Source organism: Typopeltis vanoorti, chromosome 6, assembly GCF_054136105.1.
Source record: "Typopeltis vanoorti isolate ZY-2024b chromosome 6, IOZ_Tvanoo_1.0, whole genome shotgun sequence".
Lineage (NCBI taxonomy): Eukaryota > Metazoa > Arthropoda > Arachnida > Uropygi > Thelyphonidae > Typopeltis > Typopeltis vanoorti.
In genome coordinates this window covers 136,552,340-136,570,352 of record NC_143554.1, presented here as the reverse complement: position 1 = coordinate 136,570,352, position 18,013 = coordinate 136,552,340, and the positions used below count along the sequence as shown (strand labels likewise).

At 35.0% G+C, this 18,013-nt stretch overlaps 1 protein-coding gene across 1 annotated transcript in view; it reads left to right on the top strand.

The window, feature by feature from the left end:
* LOC150105975 (bridge-like lipid transfer protein family member 3B) overlaps positions 1–18,013 on the top strand; it is a 315,418-nt gene that overhangs the window by 138,912 nt on the left and 158,493 nt on the right. Inside the window, exons 8-9 of the mRNA XM_090393732.1 lie at positions 10,808–10,973; positions 11,472–11,567. Of these exons, the coding sequence (XP_090249858.1) occupies positions 10,808–10,973; positions 11,472–11,567 (262 nt within the window). The remainder of the gene's footprint in view (positions 1–10,807; positions 10,974–11,471; positions 11,568–18,013) is intronic.

The following is an 18,013-nucleotide window of genomic DNA, read 5'->3' as shown; positions in this document are numbered from 1 at the left end:
TATGGTTGGTTTTTGTGGGGCAGAATTTAAGGCTTTCTCTTCAAAAGTCTCCATATAAAAGTAGGCCAAGGGTGGGGAGAGTGGAGAACCCATGGTTGTCCTCTCTATTTGTTTGTAGAATTTTCCTTGCCAACAAAATAGCCTGAATTCACTGTGAACTAAAATAGGACAGTGATATCGGGAGGAAATTTAGCTTGGATTAGCTCTAAGGATTCTTCGAGTGGGAAATTTGTGAAAAAGGAGGAGACATCAAAACTGACCATTACGTCAGTGTGTTTGAGTGTAAGGTTTTCTATGCTGGCTTTGAAGTGGGTGGAGTTTTTTTATGTGTGAAGGTGTGTTGCCCATATAGTGTGTGAGAGTTTTGTAATGTAAAAACTGACATAATGGTCAGTTTTGATGTCTCCTCTTTTTTCACAAATGTCCCACTCAAAGAATCCTAATCCAAGCTAAATTTCCTCCTGATATCACAGCCCTATTTCAGTTCATAGTGAACTCAGGCTATTTTGTTTGGCAAGGAAAATTCTACAAACAAATAGAGGGGACAGCCATGAGTTCTCCACTCTCTCCCTGCCCTTGGCTAACTTTTATATGGAGACTTTTGAAGAGAATGCCTTAAACTCTGCCCCACAAAAACCAACCATATGACTTCGCTATGTTTGATGATGTTCGCTATTTGGCAACATGGCTCTGATACACTCCTCTCCTTCCTAACACACTTAAACCACCAACACCCCAGAATTAAATTCACCCTGGAAGAAGAAAAAACAACTGCCTTCCTTTCTTAGACACACTAGTCACCCACCAGCCTGATGGAACCTTGGTTTTCTCAGTCTGCAGAAAACCCACCCATATAGGCAGATACATTCACCAACAATCCCCCTCCTCGCAACAATATGGAGTCATTAAGACACTACACAACAGGGCTAAACTTATCTGCTCGAATGACAATGCCCTAACCACAGAACTAAACCACATTCTCAACACTTTCTCAGCCAAGTTACCTCCCCCCCCCCCCAAAAAAAAATCCAAAAAATATTGAAGCCAGTAAACCACAACCCCCCCCTTCCCACCCTCACAACAAGGATTACTCTAAATCCATCACCATACCCTATATCTGAGGCGCCGCTGAAAAAATTACAAAAATCCTAAAAAACATGACTTAACTTCTTGTTACAGACCATATAAAAAAATTGGCATCCCTTATCCGCTCTACTAAAGACCAACCTCCCCCCTCCCCTAGACCTACCTGGTGTATACCAGGTCCCTTGCAGCTGTAAGCTGTCCTACTTTGGCCAAACAGGCAGGACAGCTAATATCAGAATTTCAGAACGCAAGGACTACATCCGGTTTCACCAATACAGCCACTCTGGTCTTGCAGACCATGCACTGGATATACCCACCATAGAATACAGTGGAAGAAAGCCACGATAATACACCATAGTAAATTCAAATACAAAAAGAGTTTTTCATGGAATCAGCCTCAACCCTAAGAAACAATCCAAACCTCAACATATTAGTTGCATGAGACTGCCCCAAATTTCGGAAACCTACATCAGAAGACATTCAGCCCAATCAGCCAAGAATACGAACATTGCCTGCTAAGGACACCATCAGGACATTAAGGAGAAAGAATAGCTTCCTGCTTCGTCCTCATTTACTGTTTGTTGTGCTTGCGTGCACGTGTCTTGTTTTTTAAGTTCCTGTGAAAATGGCAACATGACGTGGCCGAAATATTGGAAGTATATTATAATTTATTTTAAGGTATAACCTAGTATACGTTGTAATTTCCTTAAGCAATTTAGTAAAAAAGTAAATTATACTATACGAGAACTTATATTCTTGTTTAATTCTGTACATTATAAGCAAACAATGTTTGTGCATGAAGTATCTTCACAATTAGACATTTTATAGAAACTTTTTGTGGTAGACATAATAATACTTCACAACACATCATATGTACTGGAAATTAGAATTCATTAAGAACTCCTATATTTTGCTCACTGTAACATGAGCATCATTCAGGGAGAAAGAGCAAAAGAATTGCTTACAAAATTCAAAATATTAACACAAGAATGAGTAAAATAGCATGAGTGTACTTTCACATAACTTGATCACACCTGAGTGAACAAGGAAAGACACAATTAAAGTTGCATGGAACCAGTCATAGTTGTGTAATTCAAAAATTAATTTAAAAAAATAAAATTATTAAAATAAATAAAAAAAACAAAACAAAAAAAGAAATAAAAATATTTATGGCAATTATTTTCCAAAACTTAGAGATAGGCTTAATGTCAGTTTGATTAAGATATGGTGATGACGTAAAGTTTCATACATTTCAGAGAACAGACGATTGAATTTAAATCTACTGTAGTGTAACATTTTTGTCAGATCTCAGTGAACAGTGTTGAAGGCATGAGAAGCAAGGCCTGAATCCTCTGATTCTAGAAATCTTGTAATCTTGGTGTTCTTGGATTCTGATCTTAGCAGAACATCCAGACCTCAAAATAGTAAAGTTAACAGGGTACGTGATAAACACTATGTAAGGATAGTGGAGGCAATTTATCTTTAGCAACTGATTGGAAAGAAGATAACTTTCATGCTGGCTTGTAAGTAATGCACAGTGTATTTGCAGAGAATCTGGAATCTTGCTATTTGTTCAGAAACGCTTTTAAGGTAGGGTATAGAAATCCTCTTAACATCATATTATAGTCTGGCTCGAAGGATGATGATTATTCATTACTTTCTGGATGGTGGTTTCTTTATATCCATTAGACAAGCCTTTTTCAAAGTGTGCCTGTGGGTTATGAGAAAATTTTATTAGTAAATAAATATTTTTTTAACTTAGTTTGTAAATTTTCAGGTACAGTTTAGAATACGATATATTAAAAACTCCTGCTAATTAAAACTTCTTTTATGTAGTTCGTTTAGCTTCAGTCTAATAAATGCATAATATTTTGTCACATCTGTGTATCGCAGTACACAAGCGCGTAGTAATACGTATGGAAATCACACCACTGTATGGAAATCAGCCACTGTATACTGAGAAATGCATAAAGCCTGCCTTGCTACCCGTATGAAGTGTAGTTTGAATGGTTCTGTCTGTCTGTTTGTTTTTTTGGAGAGGAATAAGAGTTTCTGCATGTACCATCACTGTAATTAATAATTTAATAAAAATTAGTTTACTTATCAATCCCATTAACTGGCATACAAGGTTAATCAGTTTAAAATATATTTTGTGGGGATAATATGGAATGCTGGATTAAAACTAGTACTTTGAAGCACAAAAATATGTGAAAGCAAAAAAAAAAAAAAATGAAATTGAGAAAACAATGAATAGTCAAGATAAAAATGTGCTTAACAAATTGCTATTATATTTTCAAAAATAAGAACTGCAAAGAAATTCTTGACATAAATGTTGCAGTGAACAGTGATCAACAAGATAATAAAACAAAAAACAGTATATAAAAAAAATTATAACATTAATGTTTAAAAAAAATAAATAAAAAACCTGAGATTTTTCTGGACAGTAGATAAAGAAGATCCCAACTCGCACTTTGTTTTGTGTTACAGAACTCTCTCAAATTAAGCAATAAAGTTCTCCTAATTATGGCTTTATTTTGAGGCTAAACATAAGGAATACATTGAAAAGCCTCTGCAGCAGTTTTTTCACAACAAATGCAATAAGAATGTTATGCATTTCATCATTAGTAATGGAAAAAATGCCAATATTAGAGAGACTTTATACAGTGTTGCTGCTGGTTGGTTTACATGAAATATCATACTGTGTCAAAAAAACTTTATCTCACCTGCTGCAAAAATGATAACAAATGATACACTTGGGGAAAAAAAGTCAGGAATGTTATTGAGAAGTATGCCTTTCTAATGATAGAATTAAACATCGAATAAGATGCATGGCTTGAAAATATGGACTATCAGCTGTTATCACGTTTGCCATATAATTTTTTTCTTCAGCTTGATGAGTACACTGATTTATTTAGTGAAGCTAATCTCCTTGCACTTTGTCTGCTGAAACTACAGGATCAGTTATTTTTTGAAGCATTAAATTATTTTATCCTCTATGTTTTCAGCATCTTGAATTGTTTGAAACCTTGCTTTGCAAGGAAAAGATGTCACCATCTTTCATGTTCATGATAGAGTAAGAGAGATTTGCACAAAAATGAAACTATGTCAGAAATGCTTTGACAATCAAGTTTCACAACTCTGATTTCATGCTTTGTCTGGAGAAAACTTTTATCTGATTACTGATGCCTTCAAACAGCACCTGTAAGGCCTATGTGGGCAATTTAAAAATTATTTTCCAGAACCAGAGGATCAGGAATCCTTTTACATGCATTGCATACATAAAAAAATATCGAGAATAAGCTTTCTTTGAAGTATTTTTGGCATTTAACAGTACGATCACTTAAACAGAATGAGAGAGAGAGAGAGAGGAAGGGTTATCAAAATAATGTTTGACGTCAGGAAGAAGACCTAGAGGAGGACCACCGTTTATCGCTGCATTTAATATCTTTTGGTTTCTTCATCCCAGAAAGAGATAGGAACAACTAAATGTGTTTTGCATTTGTCTAGTAGTAGGATCATTTGCAAGAGGGCAATATGTGGAATAGTCATGTAGCATTAATGTTATTCTGTAGCATTCATTCTGGTCTTGAACTACCAATGTGTTCCCTTTTTAATAAAATTAGCATTTTAAAGGAGAAACAAAATTTGTATTTCAAAAGAGAAATGGTAATTCTGTTATTGCAGAGCAAAAATTTTTAATTTATTAAAATCATTTCTCATTTGAGAGAAAAGTATCAGAGCTTTGTCTGCACACTGTCAATCTCTTATTCTGTTTAGATATTGTGTCTTGATTCACTAATGTTCCCCCCTAGATGAAATACTCAACTTCCTCTAGCAAGACTATCCTTCAGATATTGTTCGCCTCTTTGACTTTGTCATTCACTCTGGCTACCTAAAATGTCAAAATATATTTTACCAGCAAATTGAGGATACTACCATGGGTAGTCCTCTTTCTCCATCACTAACTAAATACTTCATGGAGTGATTTAAACAACATATACTAGACAACATCTCTCCTGAGTCATCCTCATGATACAGATATGTGGATGATATCCTTGTGGTTTGGCAGGTTATTACAGAATTTAAGATTTCATCAAAAAAATCAACTGAATTCACCAGTGCATCCAGTTCACTCTTGAGGTAAAAGAGGATAATCCAGTTGCCTTCCAAGATATCCTTCTTCTTCATTAATCAGGCAGTAGCCTTAATTTCTCCATTTTTAAGAAGGAGACCCATACTGGACTTTACATTCATGCTCTTTCACATCATCATACTTGTCAAAAATCTGGTGTCATTAAGACTAGTTACTTCAAGCTCACTCTCCATGCTCTACTGAAGCACTGCTGTCTCAAGAAATAAATTGTATCAGTTTCACCTTCCTTGCTAATAGCTGTAACGAGTCTCATGTCAAAAAAAAGTTATTAATAATTATAGGGTTTCCTTGTCATCTGCCTCCCAAGAGGTGGTATGTTGTGTCACCATTCCTTATATTAAAGGTGTTTCTGAAAGAATAGCCAAACTGCTTAGATTGGTTGGCTTACAGGTGTCCTTTTGTCCAACCTAAAGTCTATCAAATTCCATGCTAGTGTGTATTATATTTTGGCCAAACAGATCGATCGGCAGTTTGCTATTGGAACACATCAATTGCATTAGATTCCATGAGCCAGACCAGTCAGAACACAGAACATGCTAACTCCCCCAAGCATCAAATTCTTTGAAGGAAGATCAAAGTCCTTTCACAGAAGTAACTATTTTATGGAGCACCTACACAAAAAAAAGTTGTGTACATGTTCCACAAACTTGGAACCTTGCTTCTCCATCCGAATATGAACAGAAATGGAATGAAATTGTCCCTATTATGGTAAATGGTACTTCTTCACACATTTTATGGGTTTCTTGTTTAATCTGTACATTTAGGACCCTAAATGTTTTTTCATTGTAACACAATGAAAAAACATGTAACTCATGTGTTTTCATTGTGGAGTCTTCTGTTTTCTCTTCTATTTATTTAATTTGAAAAGCATACTGAAAATGCCATTGATACCAAGGAAAAATTTTGATGTTAATTAAAAAACATTATCATCATCATCAAGTTCCTGCCATGTACCCTCAAGGGGGTGTACAGGATATGATAGTACTACATGAAAAATTTACATCATTATTAACTTGCTATCTACAGTTTTCCTCCAAATCCATCTGTTACTTGTCAAAACTCCAACATTACCAGATCTTATATTTCTATCGTCTAAGGCAGTGCTTCCCAAATTTCTGATTGTCAGGGCCCCCTTTGGAAAAATTAAATTATTTCACGAAAAAAATCGTAATATAGACATATATTATTAGAATATTTATTGTATTTATATTCGATACAAAACATACACAGCAAATACTGCAAAAATCAAATGCAGATATTATATTTTTAGCATCTTACATACACATTTGACATGGCACATTATCTCATATTTTTATATAGATAGATAGATATATTGTTCTTGTACATTTGCTGTACAAGCACATGAAATGTAAGTTATTAGTAATAAAGAAAGAATTAAAAACATAAAAGAAGTTTAATAACAATTTAATGTGATGGATGTGTTTCAGTACTGCTACACAAAAAGTTAATATCAGGTGAAATATTTGAAACTGCAATTCTTAGATTTCTTCTTTGAAATGAAACTTATATGAATAAGCATCAACTGATGTTATATGAATATTTACTAATATTCATTAAGCACCGAAATACGCAGGAAACAAAATTTGTGAACCGGCAACAATTTGTGATTTTTTTCCCATTAAAATATAAAAAAAGGGATGACTTTTTTTTTGAACTTGAATGACTTTAGTAAAGTCATTCAAGTTCAAAAGCAATGGTAAGTGCTTGTCTTTTGAACTCTATTAGTCTTCTGATTCAGTGAATGTGTTCCAGAGTATTCCGTTTTTTGAGGAATCTATCCTAGTTTGTATGAAGTAATGGAGTTATGTGTGGTTCAATTCTATTTAATATCATTCTGTTGTAGATTTTTAGTGGAGTAGAAAGGATTGTGATTCCTCTGTAGTTTTCAGGTTTGTTCAGGTTACCCTTTTTTGGAATTGGTATTATTAGACCTTCTTTCCACTGTTCAGGAATTTTCCCGGCAGAGGAAAGTGCAAAGTTATATATGTATAGGAGTTGTTCTTTGATATCTGTAGAGCAGTGCTTTAAAACCTCAACTGTGATGCCATCTGCTCCTGGTGATTTTCCTGCTTTTTTGTTGTTGAAAGGCCATTGTGAACTCCTGCATGTGACATTGTCCCAGTTGATGCTAAGAGTTTCTGGTACTATGGTTTTCGAGATGAAATCAATGTTTGGGGGTTGGTGTGTTTAGAAAAGTTTGGAAGTGTGCCTTCCATTCATGAAGTTCTTCGGACGAGGTTCCATCTTTTTTCTTGGTTCTCAGTACTCTGGGTTTTCTTTCCGTTATGCTCAGGGACTTAGCTATTTTGTAAGTTTTTCTTGTCTTTTGCAATTTTTGACAGTTTTCTAGATTTTGGCAGAAGTTCTGGATGTAAGCTTCGTTGTCTTTTTGAGAGAGTTTCATATACCTCTGTGTTTAATTGCTTTGGTTCATTTTTATATTGAAGGGAATCTTGGATTTTTGCTTTGCATTTTATTATGTTGCACTTGTCAATCAGTGAGTTTGTTTCTTTGGTTACCCAGTCTTTATCTACACTTTTTGTGTTTGATTGAAGAAATGTTTCGGAGGATGCTTGATGAATGATGCTAGCTATTGCTTTAAATATATTGTCTGTGTTATCATTCGATACTGCCTGCAGGTGATTGTTCTTTGTGAGTTGCTGAAATTGATTTGCCTAGTTAGAGTCATTTAATTCTTCCCAATATTATCTGAAGTGTTTTTTCTATTATTTGGATGCTCTTTGTCGTAGCTTTAATCGTCCACTTACAATTCTGTGATCAGAGTTTAGTTCTATGCTGTTGTATACTTTACAGTTTTGGATTGACCTTATCCATTTTCCATTTATTAAGATATGATCAATTTCAGTCTTAATTCCATTGGGGTGTTGCCAGGTCCATTTTCTATCCAATTTGTTTGGGAATTTTGATTGAAGAAATATCAAATTCTGAGAGTTGCAAAAGTCCACAAGAAAATGGGCGTTTTCATTGGTTGAGTCATGGTAGGTATGTTGTCCTATGTATTTTGTGTTTCCAGCTACATCTTTTCCGATTTGTGCATTGAAATTTCCTCCAATTATATGCACATTGTGTGCAGGTATTTTGGTAATAGAATCTGCTAGGTTTTTATAGAAGGTTTTTGTCTTTATCCTCTGTATATACACATTCTACAGATGTGTATATGCCCAAGTGATTGGTCACATCTAGAAGCTCTTCAATGGACTCGACAACAAGAATAATAATTATTTTTGAGTTTCTGTTTATTGTAATGGCTATTATTCTTCTTGAAACACTTTCTATTGATAGAATATTTTTGTAGACTCTGTTGTTTACCAGGATTGCGACTCTGCCATTTCCAGATTGATCTGCCGATGAGTACACGAGGGTCCATTTATGATTATGGGATCTGATTTTATTGAATGAAAGGTGGGTTTTCCATCAGTGCTCCTGTATGCAGATTGCATCCACATATTTTTCCTCTGCAAAGTTCATAAAATTTTCTGCATTTTAGGAGGGTGCGAACATCATATGTTGAGATGATGATGGGTTTCTTCCAGAAATAGTGTTTAGAGTGCTTCTTTCCTTTCAGGCTGAAGACTTCCCTGTGGGCTTTGACCTCCAGCCACCGTAGGGGTAGGATTGAAGTGTGTTCTGTGATTTCATTTTGGTTTGTTGTTTCCTTCTGTAATCTACTGTAAAGTCATCCACATATCAAGTGATTGGCCCTAATATGCTTCACCAGTTATGTTCGCCTAGTGGTGGAGGGGTGGCATACCAGCATTTGCCAGGGGGGCACCACATGGAGGTTGTTGTCGAATCCATTGAAGAGCTTCTAGATGTGACCATGGATCTGTAGAACTGCTTTGGCAATCTGTTGAATTTTGGTGGAATAGAGCTTTTCTAAAGGGTTATTGTCAATTTTGTGTAGAGCAGCAGCAATTGCTGGAAAATAATAAATATGGACAGGTGTTAGTTAAACTCCTGGACAGTTCTAGCATGTTTCATAGCTCGTGCTATGAAACATGCTAGAACTGTCTGTATCTGGCAACATTTTAAATGGATACAGAACCGTCTGTATCCCTTTAAAATGTTCCATCCTTAGTCTGGTGATGATTGTGGTTATTTCTCTATTTTCATTAATTTCACTAATTTCATTCTTCTAGATAGTTTGTCTTACCATCTTATTTTGGCAACAGAGTTAACATCAGTTAGTGATATTTGATGTAATTTTTGAGGTAAGTATCTTGCTTCTTTGGCTAGACTATCTGCTCTTTCATTGCCTTTAATATTTACATGGGATGGTATCATTGCAGGCTACAGTTCTTACTTTTGAAATTTAAAGTTGTTAGTAGTTCACGAATTTCCTGTGTAAGTTTTGTTTACAATAAGCCTATAATAAAAAATATTCCAATTTTCTAACTTTTAAAAAAGCATGAAAAATTATAACAAAAAACCTTCCATTTTTTAATGCCTCTAGTGCAGATTTTGAGTCACTGTAGATGGTTATTCCTTCAGTGATGTTTATTACTGGATTTGAGAGAGAGAACTTAAGACCTATTTATATGGCTGTTAATTCACAAGTGAAGTTTGAAGCTATTTTGCCAGCTATGGTTTTGATTTGCATGTCCTTGACTCCAGGTAGAGTTAGAAAAACCCCTGAACCTCCTTGGTTGAATGTTTCATCAGGTGATCCATCAGTGTAGGCAAGTCTAGACATGGTTTAGATTATTTAAGTGATCTATGGCATCAGGTCCTTTTATTTTATTTTCTTGCTGTGAATTTACCTTTTGTGAACAAGGTTCTACAAGATTTAAGTTTATCATTGTGTTTTTTGGTAAAATAGTGGAAAAGAATGGCTCTTTGCTTATTTCAATGGACAGGTGCTCTAAGTCGATCTGTTTTCTAATTTCATGATCATATTGTAAAGTAGATGATCTCTTTAGTCTAGATTTTCTTGTCCAGTTATCGAAAGTAATGAGTGAGATGTGATCCTGTTGTTGGCTCCTGATTCTGTTAGTGAATTTAACTGTGGAATGTTTTCTTCTGTCTTCTAGTATGTGAAGCCCACACTCTTGTTGAGCTTTTAAATTTTTTTTGTGGATGAGACTGCACCTATGATAATTTTTGCCTCTTTTAATTGTACTCTGTCAAGTTTTTGTTTTGAGCTAGTAGAAACTTGAGCCCAGATTAATGAGGCATATTCCATAGTGGGCCGTATGAGTGCCATATATCTAGTTTTGAGTGTCTTCGGTTTTGCACCCCACTTTGTTCCACAAAGCCTATTTGATGATAATAAGCTTTTTAAGAGCTTTATTAGATATTGTAATATGAGTTGCAAATCTCAGTTCAGTGTCTAGGAGGTAAATATGGAGGTGTGGTTTGGATTTCATCCCCCCCCCCCCCCCAGTTTAGATATAGGAAAAGGTTTTTTGTTATAATTTTTCATGCTTTTTTAAAAGTTAGAAAATTGGAATTTTTTTTATAATAAGCTTATTGTAGATTTTGTTTCCCCTAATCCAATTTGTTTTGTATTATTCAAACAAATTTTAGCACCAGCAGCAACAGCAACCAGATAAATTTCAGGAAAAAGGTCACCATACGAAAACAAGCAGTAAACTATCACCAATATTCACTCGTCATGATGTAGTAGAAACATCTCATCATATTTTATGTAGTCGGATCGATTTACATCTCTGTGATGATTTAGATCCTAAAGGTAAATTCACTTAAGCTTTATTGTTATTATTTAAGCCCATTGTTTTTCTTTATTAATTTTCTAAATGATGAAGAAATGCTGTTTCTAATGGGATTGTTTAATTGTTTTGAAAAATAATAATTAAAATGTTTGATTAGTTTCTTTTATTAAGCATTTCAGCCAGAAAGATGTGCAGTATAAAAAACTGTGTTCATCAAGTCAAAAATGAAGCATGCTTTTCTTAGCCTGAGAAGCTTAACTTTCTCAGTTGATAGTGAACATATTATTTGTTCATTTTTACTTTGTAATCTTGATGAAGCTGGCCACAGTGCCAAAGAAACTAAGTATATTAGCAATAAAATCTTTCATATTATATATATATTGTAATATTATTTCTTAATATACATTCTAAAGAATGTATATTAAGAAATGAAATGACTGAAATGACTAATATATATATCGAAAAATATATGAAGATATATAAAATATAGTAAGCTGATATTTCCTTTGTCCTTTCAGATGGTAGGTCACAGCATCCTGGTTTAAAAGGTGGTGGTGCTTTACAAGTGTCCTTGCAGAAATTAATTATGGATTATTATCCCTATCATCGTGCATGTAAGCATTTACTTTTAATGCATGATGAAAGTGTTGCTTAATTATCCTGGATCTTTAATTTTATGCTTCTGATTATTCATCATAATTTGGATATCTTCAAAACACAAATTTTAAGGAGCCTGAATAACTTAGGAATTAAAATGTAATATAGTTTGTGCAGTCTTATGTCTCGCTTTACCTGTAAACTTTTCTTAGACCAGCAAGATATTGCTGTTCTAAGAAAAGTTTAGAACAGCAAGATATTGATGGGTTTTTTTTTAGTTTTTTTGAAGTCAAAACTTTCACAGACTTCATAAACTCTGTGTTATTCATTAAATGGTTTTATTTCCAGAAAAACAAGAAAAAAAAACTTAATTATCATCAGTATGTTTGCTTAATTCATATTCTGAATTTTAGTATGTTTGTTAGGTTTGTACTGCAGTTTGTTGGTGTAATGTGTAATTCTAACTACTTAATTTTGTTCATCTCTCTAACTCATAAATTAATTTCATCAGTTCCATCTTTCACTCTGTTATTGTTATCAGTCATTCTAAATGTTCAATTTAAATACTGATTTTTTTTTCCTGATAAAATTTCTGAGAAAATTGATAAAAATCAAGATTTTATCAGTTTTCTCCATGTCTGTGTTCACTGGGCATCTACAGATGCCATATGGTCACTCCGATGCTCGATGATGTTCCACGCTAGGCCTCACCATGTAGTCCTGTTGTTTGCCCTTCTGGCAGCCTCAACTCTCTGAAGATCAGTCACTCCACACACGCCATCCATCCATCGCATTGATGGTCTATCCCTGCCTCTTTTTCCAGGAACATTACCTTCTATTACTGTTTTGAGAAGTCCTCCTTCCATCCTTTCTATGTGTCCAAAATATTTAATTTTCTTCTGTCAATATCCTTAAGGAGCCTTAAAGTTCTACTAATCTCTTTTCTAACACCCATTAATTTGTACACCTTTCAGTGTATGATATCCTCAACAGCCTTCTGTTGAAAAACAACTGCATCCAAAATCCTCAACTTTGTTCCCATGGAGATAGATCCATCCTTCCAGATTTTAGACAGGTCTCTGACTGTTGTTTTAGCCATTCTGATACTTTTTCTGACATCTTCTGAACAGCAATTCTTCACATTAATAATGGATCCCAGGTACTCAAACTTGCTGACTTCCTCAATTCTTTCTCCATTAAGATACATTTGTTTCTCAAGAGCTTCTCTGTTTGTTTTTCCTTTGAGAAACATGATCTTTGTCTTGCTAGAATTGAGTTGAAGTCCTCTGTTATTACTGATCTTGTTAACTTTGTCAAGAATTAGTCCTAGTTCTTCCATGTCATTACAAAGGAGTACTGTATCATCAGCGTACCTCAGATTACTGATCAATCTACCTCCTATCGTAATTCCTGTCCTGAGCTCATCCAATGCTTCACGCATGATGTCCTGTGCATATATACTAAACAAGTGAGGAGAAAGTAAACATCCTTGTCTAACTCCTTTTCCAACTTGAAGCCAGTCAGTTAATCTAACACCTGTTCTTACTGTGGCTTCTTGCTCCTTATACAAGTTGGCTATCAACCTGATAGTGTGTTGAGGAAAACCCATTCTTTCCATTACTTCCCACAGTTTCACATGCTCAACACAGTCAAAAGCTTTAGAGTAGTCTAAGAAACACATTACCAGAGGGAGTCTGAATTCTTTATATTTTTCTATGATCTGTCTAAGGCAAAGGATCTGATCTTTGGTGCCCCTACCTTTCCTAAAACCTGCTTGTTCCTCAGGCATCTCTGCCTCAACTTTGGCCTCAATCCTATTTAGCATGATCTTTAATAAAATTTTGCTTGCATGAGATATCAAACTAATAGTTCTATAATTCTTGCATGCCTTCATATCACCTTTCTTGTGTAGTGGTATGAAAACTGACTTCTTCCAGTCTCTAGGCCATGATCCTGTCTCCCATATCCTTATAATCAATCTGTGAAACACTCTTATCCCTCCATCTTCTGTGGCCTTAATTAACTCTGCTGGGATTTCATCTGCACCTGGGGTCTTATTGCTGTTGAGCTGCTTAACTGCTCTTTTAACTTCATGCCTAAGTGGAGGAGGTTCCAAATCAAAATTTTCTTGGTGGGAGGACTCCACATTTTCTTTATCCACTCTGCTGTACAGTTCCTCACAGTATTCTTTCCATCTGTTTTTGATTTCCAACTCTTCTGTTAGTAATGATCCATTCCTGTCTTTGATGACATTCAATTTAGGCTTGAACTTGTGCTTTAAGTCACAAACTAAATAAAACATCCTTTTATAATTATGCCTTCTCATCTGGAACTCTATTTCTTCACATTTATTAGTATAGAACTTTTCCTTATCCTGCTTGATGGCTCTTCTGATTTCTCTCTGTAATCTCTTGTATTCTTTGGTCCCTGTGTCTCTTTGTTTTTCCAACCGCCTTCTTTTGATTAGTTCCCATGTTGAATCTGATATCCATGGGTCTCTTGGTTTTCTTATTGGGCCGAGATACATCTTCGCTGTATCCTGTATTATCATCTTGACTCCTTCCCAAAGCATTTCTGGTGAGATTTCCTCATTGGTCTCCAAAAAATCATCCAGCCGAGTTGATGTTTCTTCTGTGAATCCACTAGGAATTACTCTAACATCCAATCTAGTGGAATGTGCCTGACCTGGAGTCTTCGGAGTCTTAGTCTTACTTTGGTTCTTACCAGCTGATGGTCTGTACCACAATCTGCTCCAGGACAAGTATGCACATCAGAGATGCTTGTCTTCCACTGCTGGAGAGCCAGGATGTAATCAATCTGGTGCCTTGACCTATCAATGTTGGATGTCCAAGTATAGGTCCGTCGTGGATGTTTCTGGAAGCCGGTATTGGTAATAACTAATCTGTTAGCACGGGCAAATTCCAACAGTCTTTCACCATGGGTGTTACGTTCACCCAGACCAAACATGCCACACTCTGGCCTGACTCTCATACTCTTTCCCACTTTTGCATTTAAGTCTCCTAAGATGTACAGTATGTCTCTCCTTGGTAGGCAGTCCAAAACAGTTTGCAAGTTTTCATAGAATTCTTCACTCTCTTCTTCAGGCCTATCTGTGTGGGATGCATAAACTACCACAATTGATACATTGGTAGGCTGAGCCTTAAGTCTATTAGAGAGTATCCTATCATTATTGGGGTTATAACCAAGAAGGCTTCTTGCTTCTTCCTTCAGTTTTCTCAGATATTTTAATTTTTGCAGTTTCACCTGGCTTCTTTTCTTGCACTGCACAGATCCAACAGGTAGAGATAATGAGGCATTCACACTCACTAGTAATTTCACACATATTGTTTACCAGAATATCAGACAAACCTGATAAAAAAAATCTTGATTTTATCCTCGCCAGTGATCATCCATAGTATACTTTAATGTTCTTTGCTGTATAGGAAGTTTCATAAGCTAATGTTAATGTATTGACAGGCTTAGGTGTTGATTATTCACAATAGTGCTTGACAGTATAAACAACACCAAGAAAGGAAAAATTAATTTATTGAAGTAACTAAAGTTTCTTGGTTTTCTGCCCAGCAACTTCAGAGCAAAAATTATAACTGTGACAAGCATATGAGCACTAAACAATAATCATTAGATATGGTTTAAATAATTTTAATGGAACATGTGCACTAGACATATTTAAATAACTTTCAGCTTACATGTGTAATAAAAATTATATAGGATATGATTCAAAAACTCCAAAATATTTCATCCAATATTACGTGGACATCACAGGGAGACACTGTATTCAAAACATGAATCAAAAGAATGAATCATAAATCATGCATATATTAGTTTGTGTCTTGATTATATGGTATTAGTATATTAGCTGAAGTATATGGTATTACACTATTAGAGTTCAAAGGAACAATTGTACAAAGTTGTGAAATAAAAAAAAAAAGAAAGTTTAAATAATTATTAATTTATCAAAACTTATAAACAATTAATAGTAATCACTTCAGCTGCAACTGAGAATAGCTGATATATGCATGATTTACTCATTATTTTGATTCATGTTTTGCATGTAGTTAATGGTCTGTCTCCCTGATGTGTCCACGTAACTTTCGATGAGATATATTGGAGTTTTTGAATAAAATTCTATATAATTTTTGTTATATGTGTAAGCTGTGAAAGTCATTTGAATATGTCTAGTGCACATATTCCATTGAAAATTACAAACCCCTCTGGCGAGGAATATTGGAAACCTGTAAGAAGATACAATAAAGTACATTTGAAGAAAGCTAATCTGCATAATAGATTAACTTTCTTCAAATGTAGCTTAATTATCCTTAAGGAACTTGTGTTCCTGAAACGTGCTCTGTCACACTCTTGATATTATTCCTAATTTTGTTAAAATTAAAGAGACCATCCAGTCACGTTCTTAGCAGAAGAAGGAGGAGGAGGAGGCATTATTATGCCTCTGTAGTGTAATTGGAAGATCAGTGGAACGTTGCATCTTTTGATTGGAAAAAACCTGGGTTCGATTCTTGTTCTGATGAGGGGCATCCTTATGTGGGCTTTTTCAATTCAAGGTGAGTTAGCCCATCTCATACGAAGGTAGCAGAGTTTTTCATCACTCGTACAGACAAATTGGCCTTCAGAATACATGCGGTTTACAGACAAAAAATAGAGTTGTTGGTGATGATGGGCGGTAGATGGCAGTGATGGTAGTAGTGTCATAGTAGGAGAATTAAGTAGTGGTGGAGAGGGTGAGATGTATTTAGTGAAGTAGTGTCTTCCCACGATGAGTGTGAAAAAACACCCTGGAGGTGTCATGTAATAATAATATTCTCAGTCAAGATCATTTTTGAATTAATTTCTCATATTTCACTATCCTTAGCCATACGAACACATTTCATTCATAATTATAGATCAGTTCATAAGTTTGAAATATTAGAAGGAAGAAACTGCGACAATAATCAACCAATAACTGAGCCTAACTGTAACAGCTGGAAAACAATAGACTGCTAACAAATGAATGATTTTTGTCTAATGATTTTGTCTCGTCTTCTCAACATATACCTTACAAATCATGGTAACTCTGGAAATCACGTATCGGAGAATTACACACAGATGAAGCAAATAAATTACATTTTGAGATTGCTCAAATGTTAAACAAAGCAAAACGACATACTCTTCTCAGAAGTACAAACTCATCATCATCATCATCATCAAATTCCTGCCATGTACCCTCAAGGGGTATACAGGATATGATAGTACTACATGAAAAATTTACATCATTACTAACTTCCTATCTACAATTTCCTCCAATTCAGTCTCTTACTTGTCAAGACTCCAACATTATCAGATCTTATATTTCTATCGTCTAAGGCACTTTGTACCGTATCAATCCACCTATATCTTGGTCTTCCTCTGGGTCGTTTTCCTGCCAACCTAGCAGAGAACACTTGTTTTGCTAATCTTTCCTCTCCCATTCTATTTAAGTGACCATACCACCTGAGATTAGCTCTGTTAACGCATTCCTGGATGCTGACAATGTCAAGTTCTTTCCTAATATCCTCGTTTTTAATATGATATTGCCATTGATGCTATCTGTTCACACCTCTAATCTTTCTCAGGAAAGATTAGAGGTGTGAACAGTTTTAGATGGAAATGTTTTACATTTCCATCTAAGTAAAACATTTCAGTTACTTAGGCACGATTTTTACTGAAGATGGTAAATTAAATATAGAAATAGACAACAGAATCAGCAAAGCTGGTATGGTGGGAAGTCAATTGAATAAATTCATATGGAATAAGAGAGAAATTAGTCGGAACACTAAATTAGCTGTATACAAGACAGTATTCAAACCAATTTTAACTTATGGATCTGAGAGCTGGGTCAGAAGTAAAACACTTGACCAAAGACTAGAGACCGCATATATGAGAGTCTCTAGTCTTTGGTCAAGTGTTTTACTTCTGACCCAGCTCTCAGATCCATAAGTTAAAATTGGTTTGAATACTGTCTTGTATACAGCTAATTTAGTGTTCCGACTAATTTCTCTCTTATTCCATATGAATTTATTCAATTGACTTCCCACCATACCAGCTTTGCTGATTCTGTTGTCTATTTCTATATTTAATTTACCATCTTCAGTAAAAATCGTGCCTAAGTAACTGAAATGTTTTACTTGTTCCACAGGTTCTCCATTCACAACACAGTTGACATTTTCAACGATTCTGCCTATTTTCATTGCTTTGTCTATTTTATTGCTGATCTTCATGCCATATCTATTACAACAGTTATTCAATTTAGTCAGAGAATCTTGCAGACTTGTAGCGGATTTATTTAGAAGTACAACATCATCCGCATAAAGCAAAGAGCTGACATTAACATCTCAATTTTGATATCAGGTTTAATACCACTTTCCTTCATAATGTGATCCATATAGATAATGAATAACAGAGGGGATAA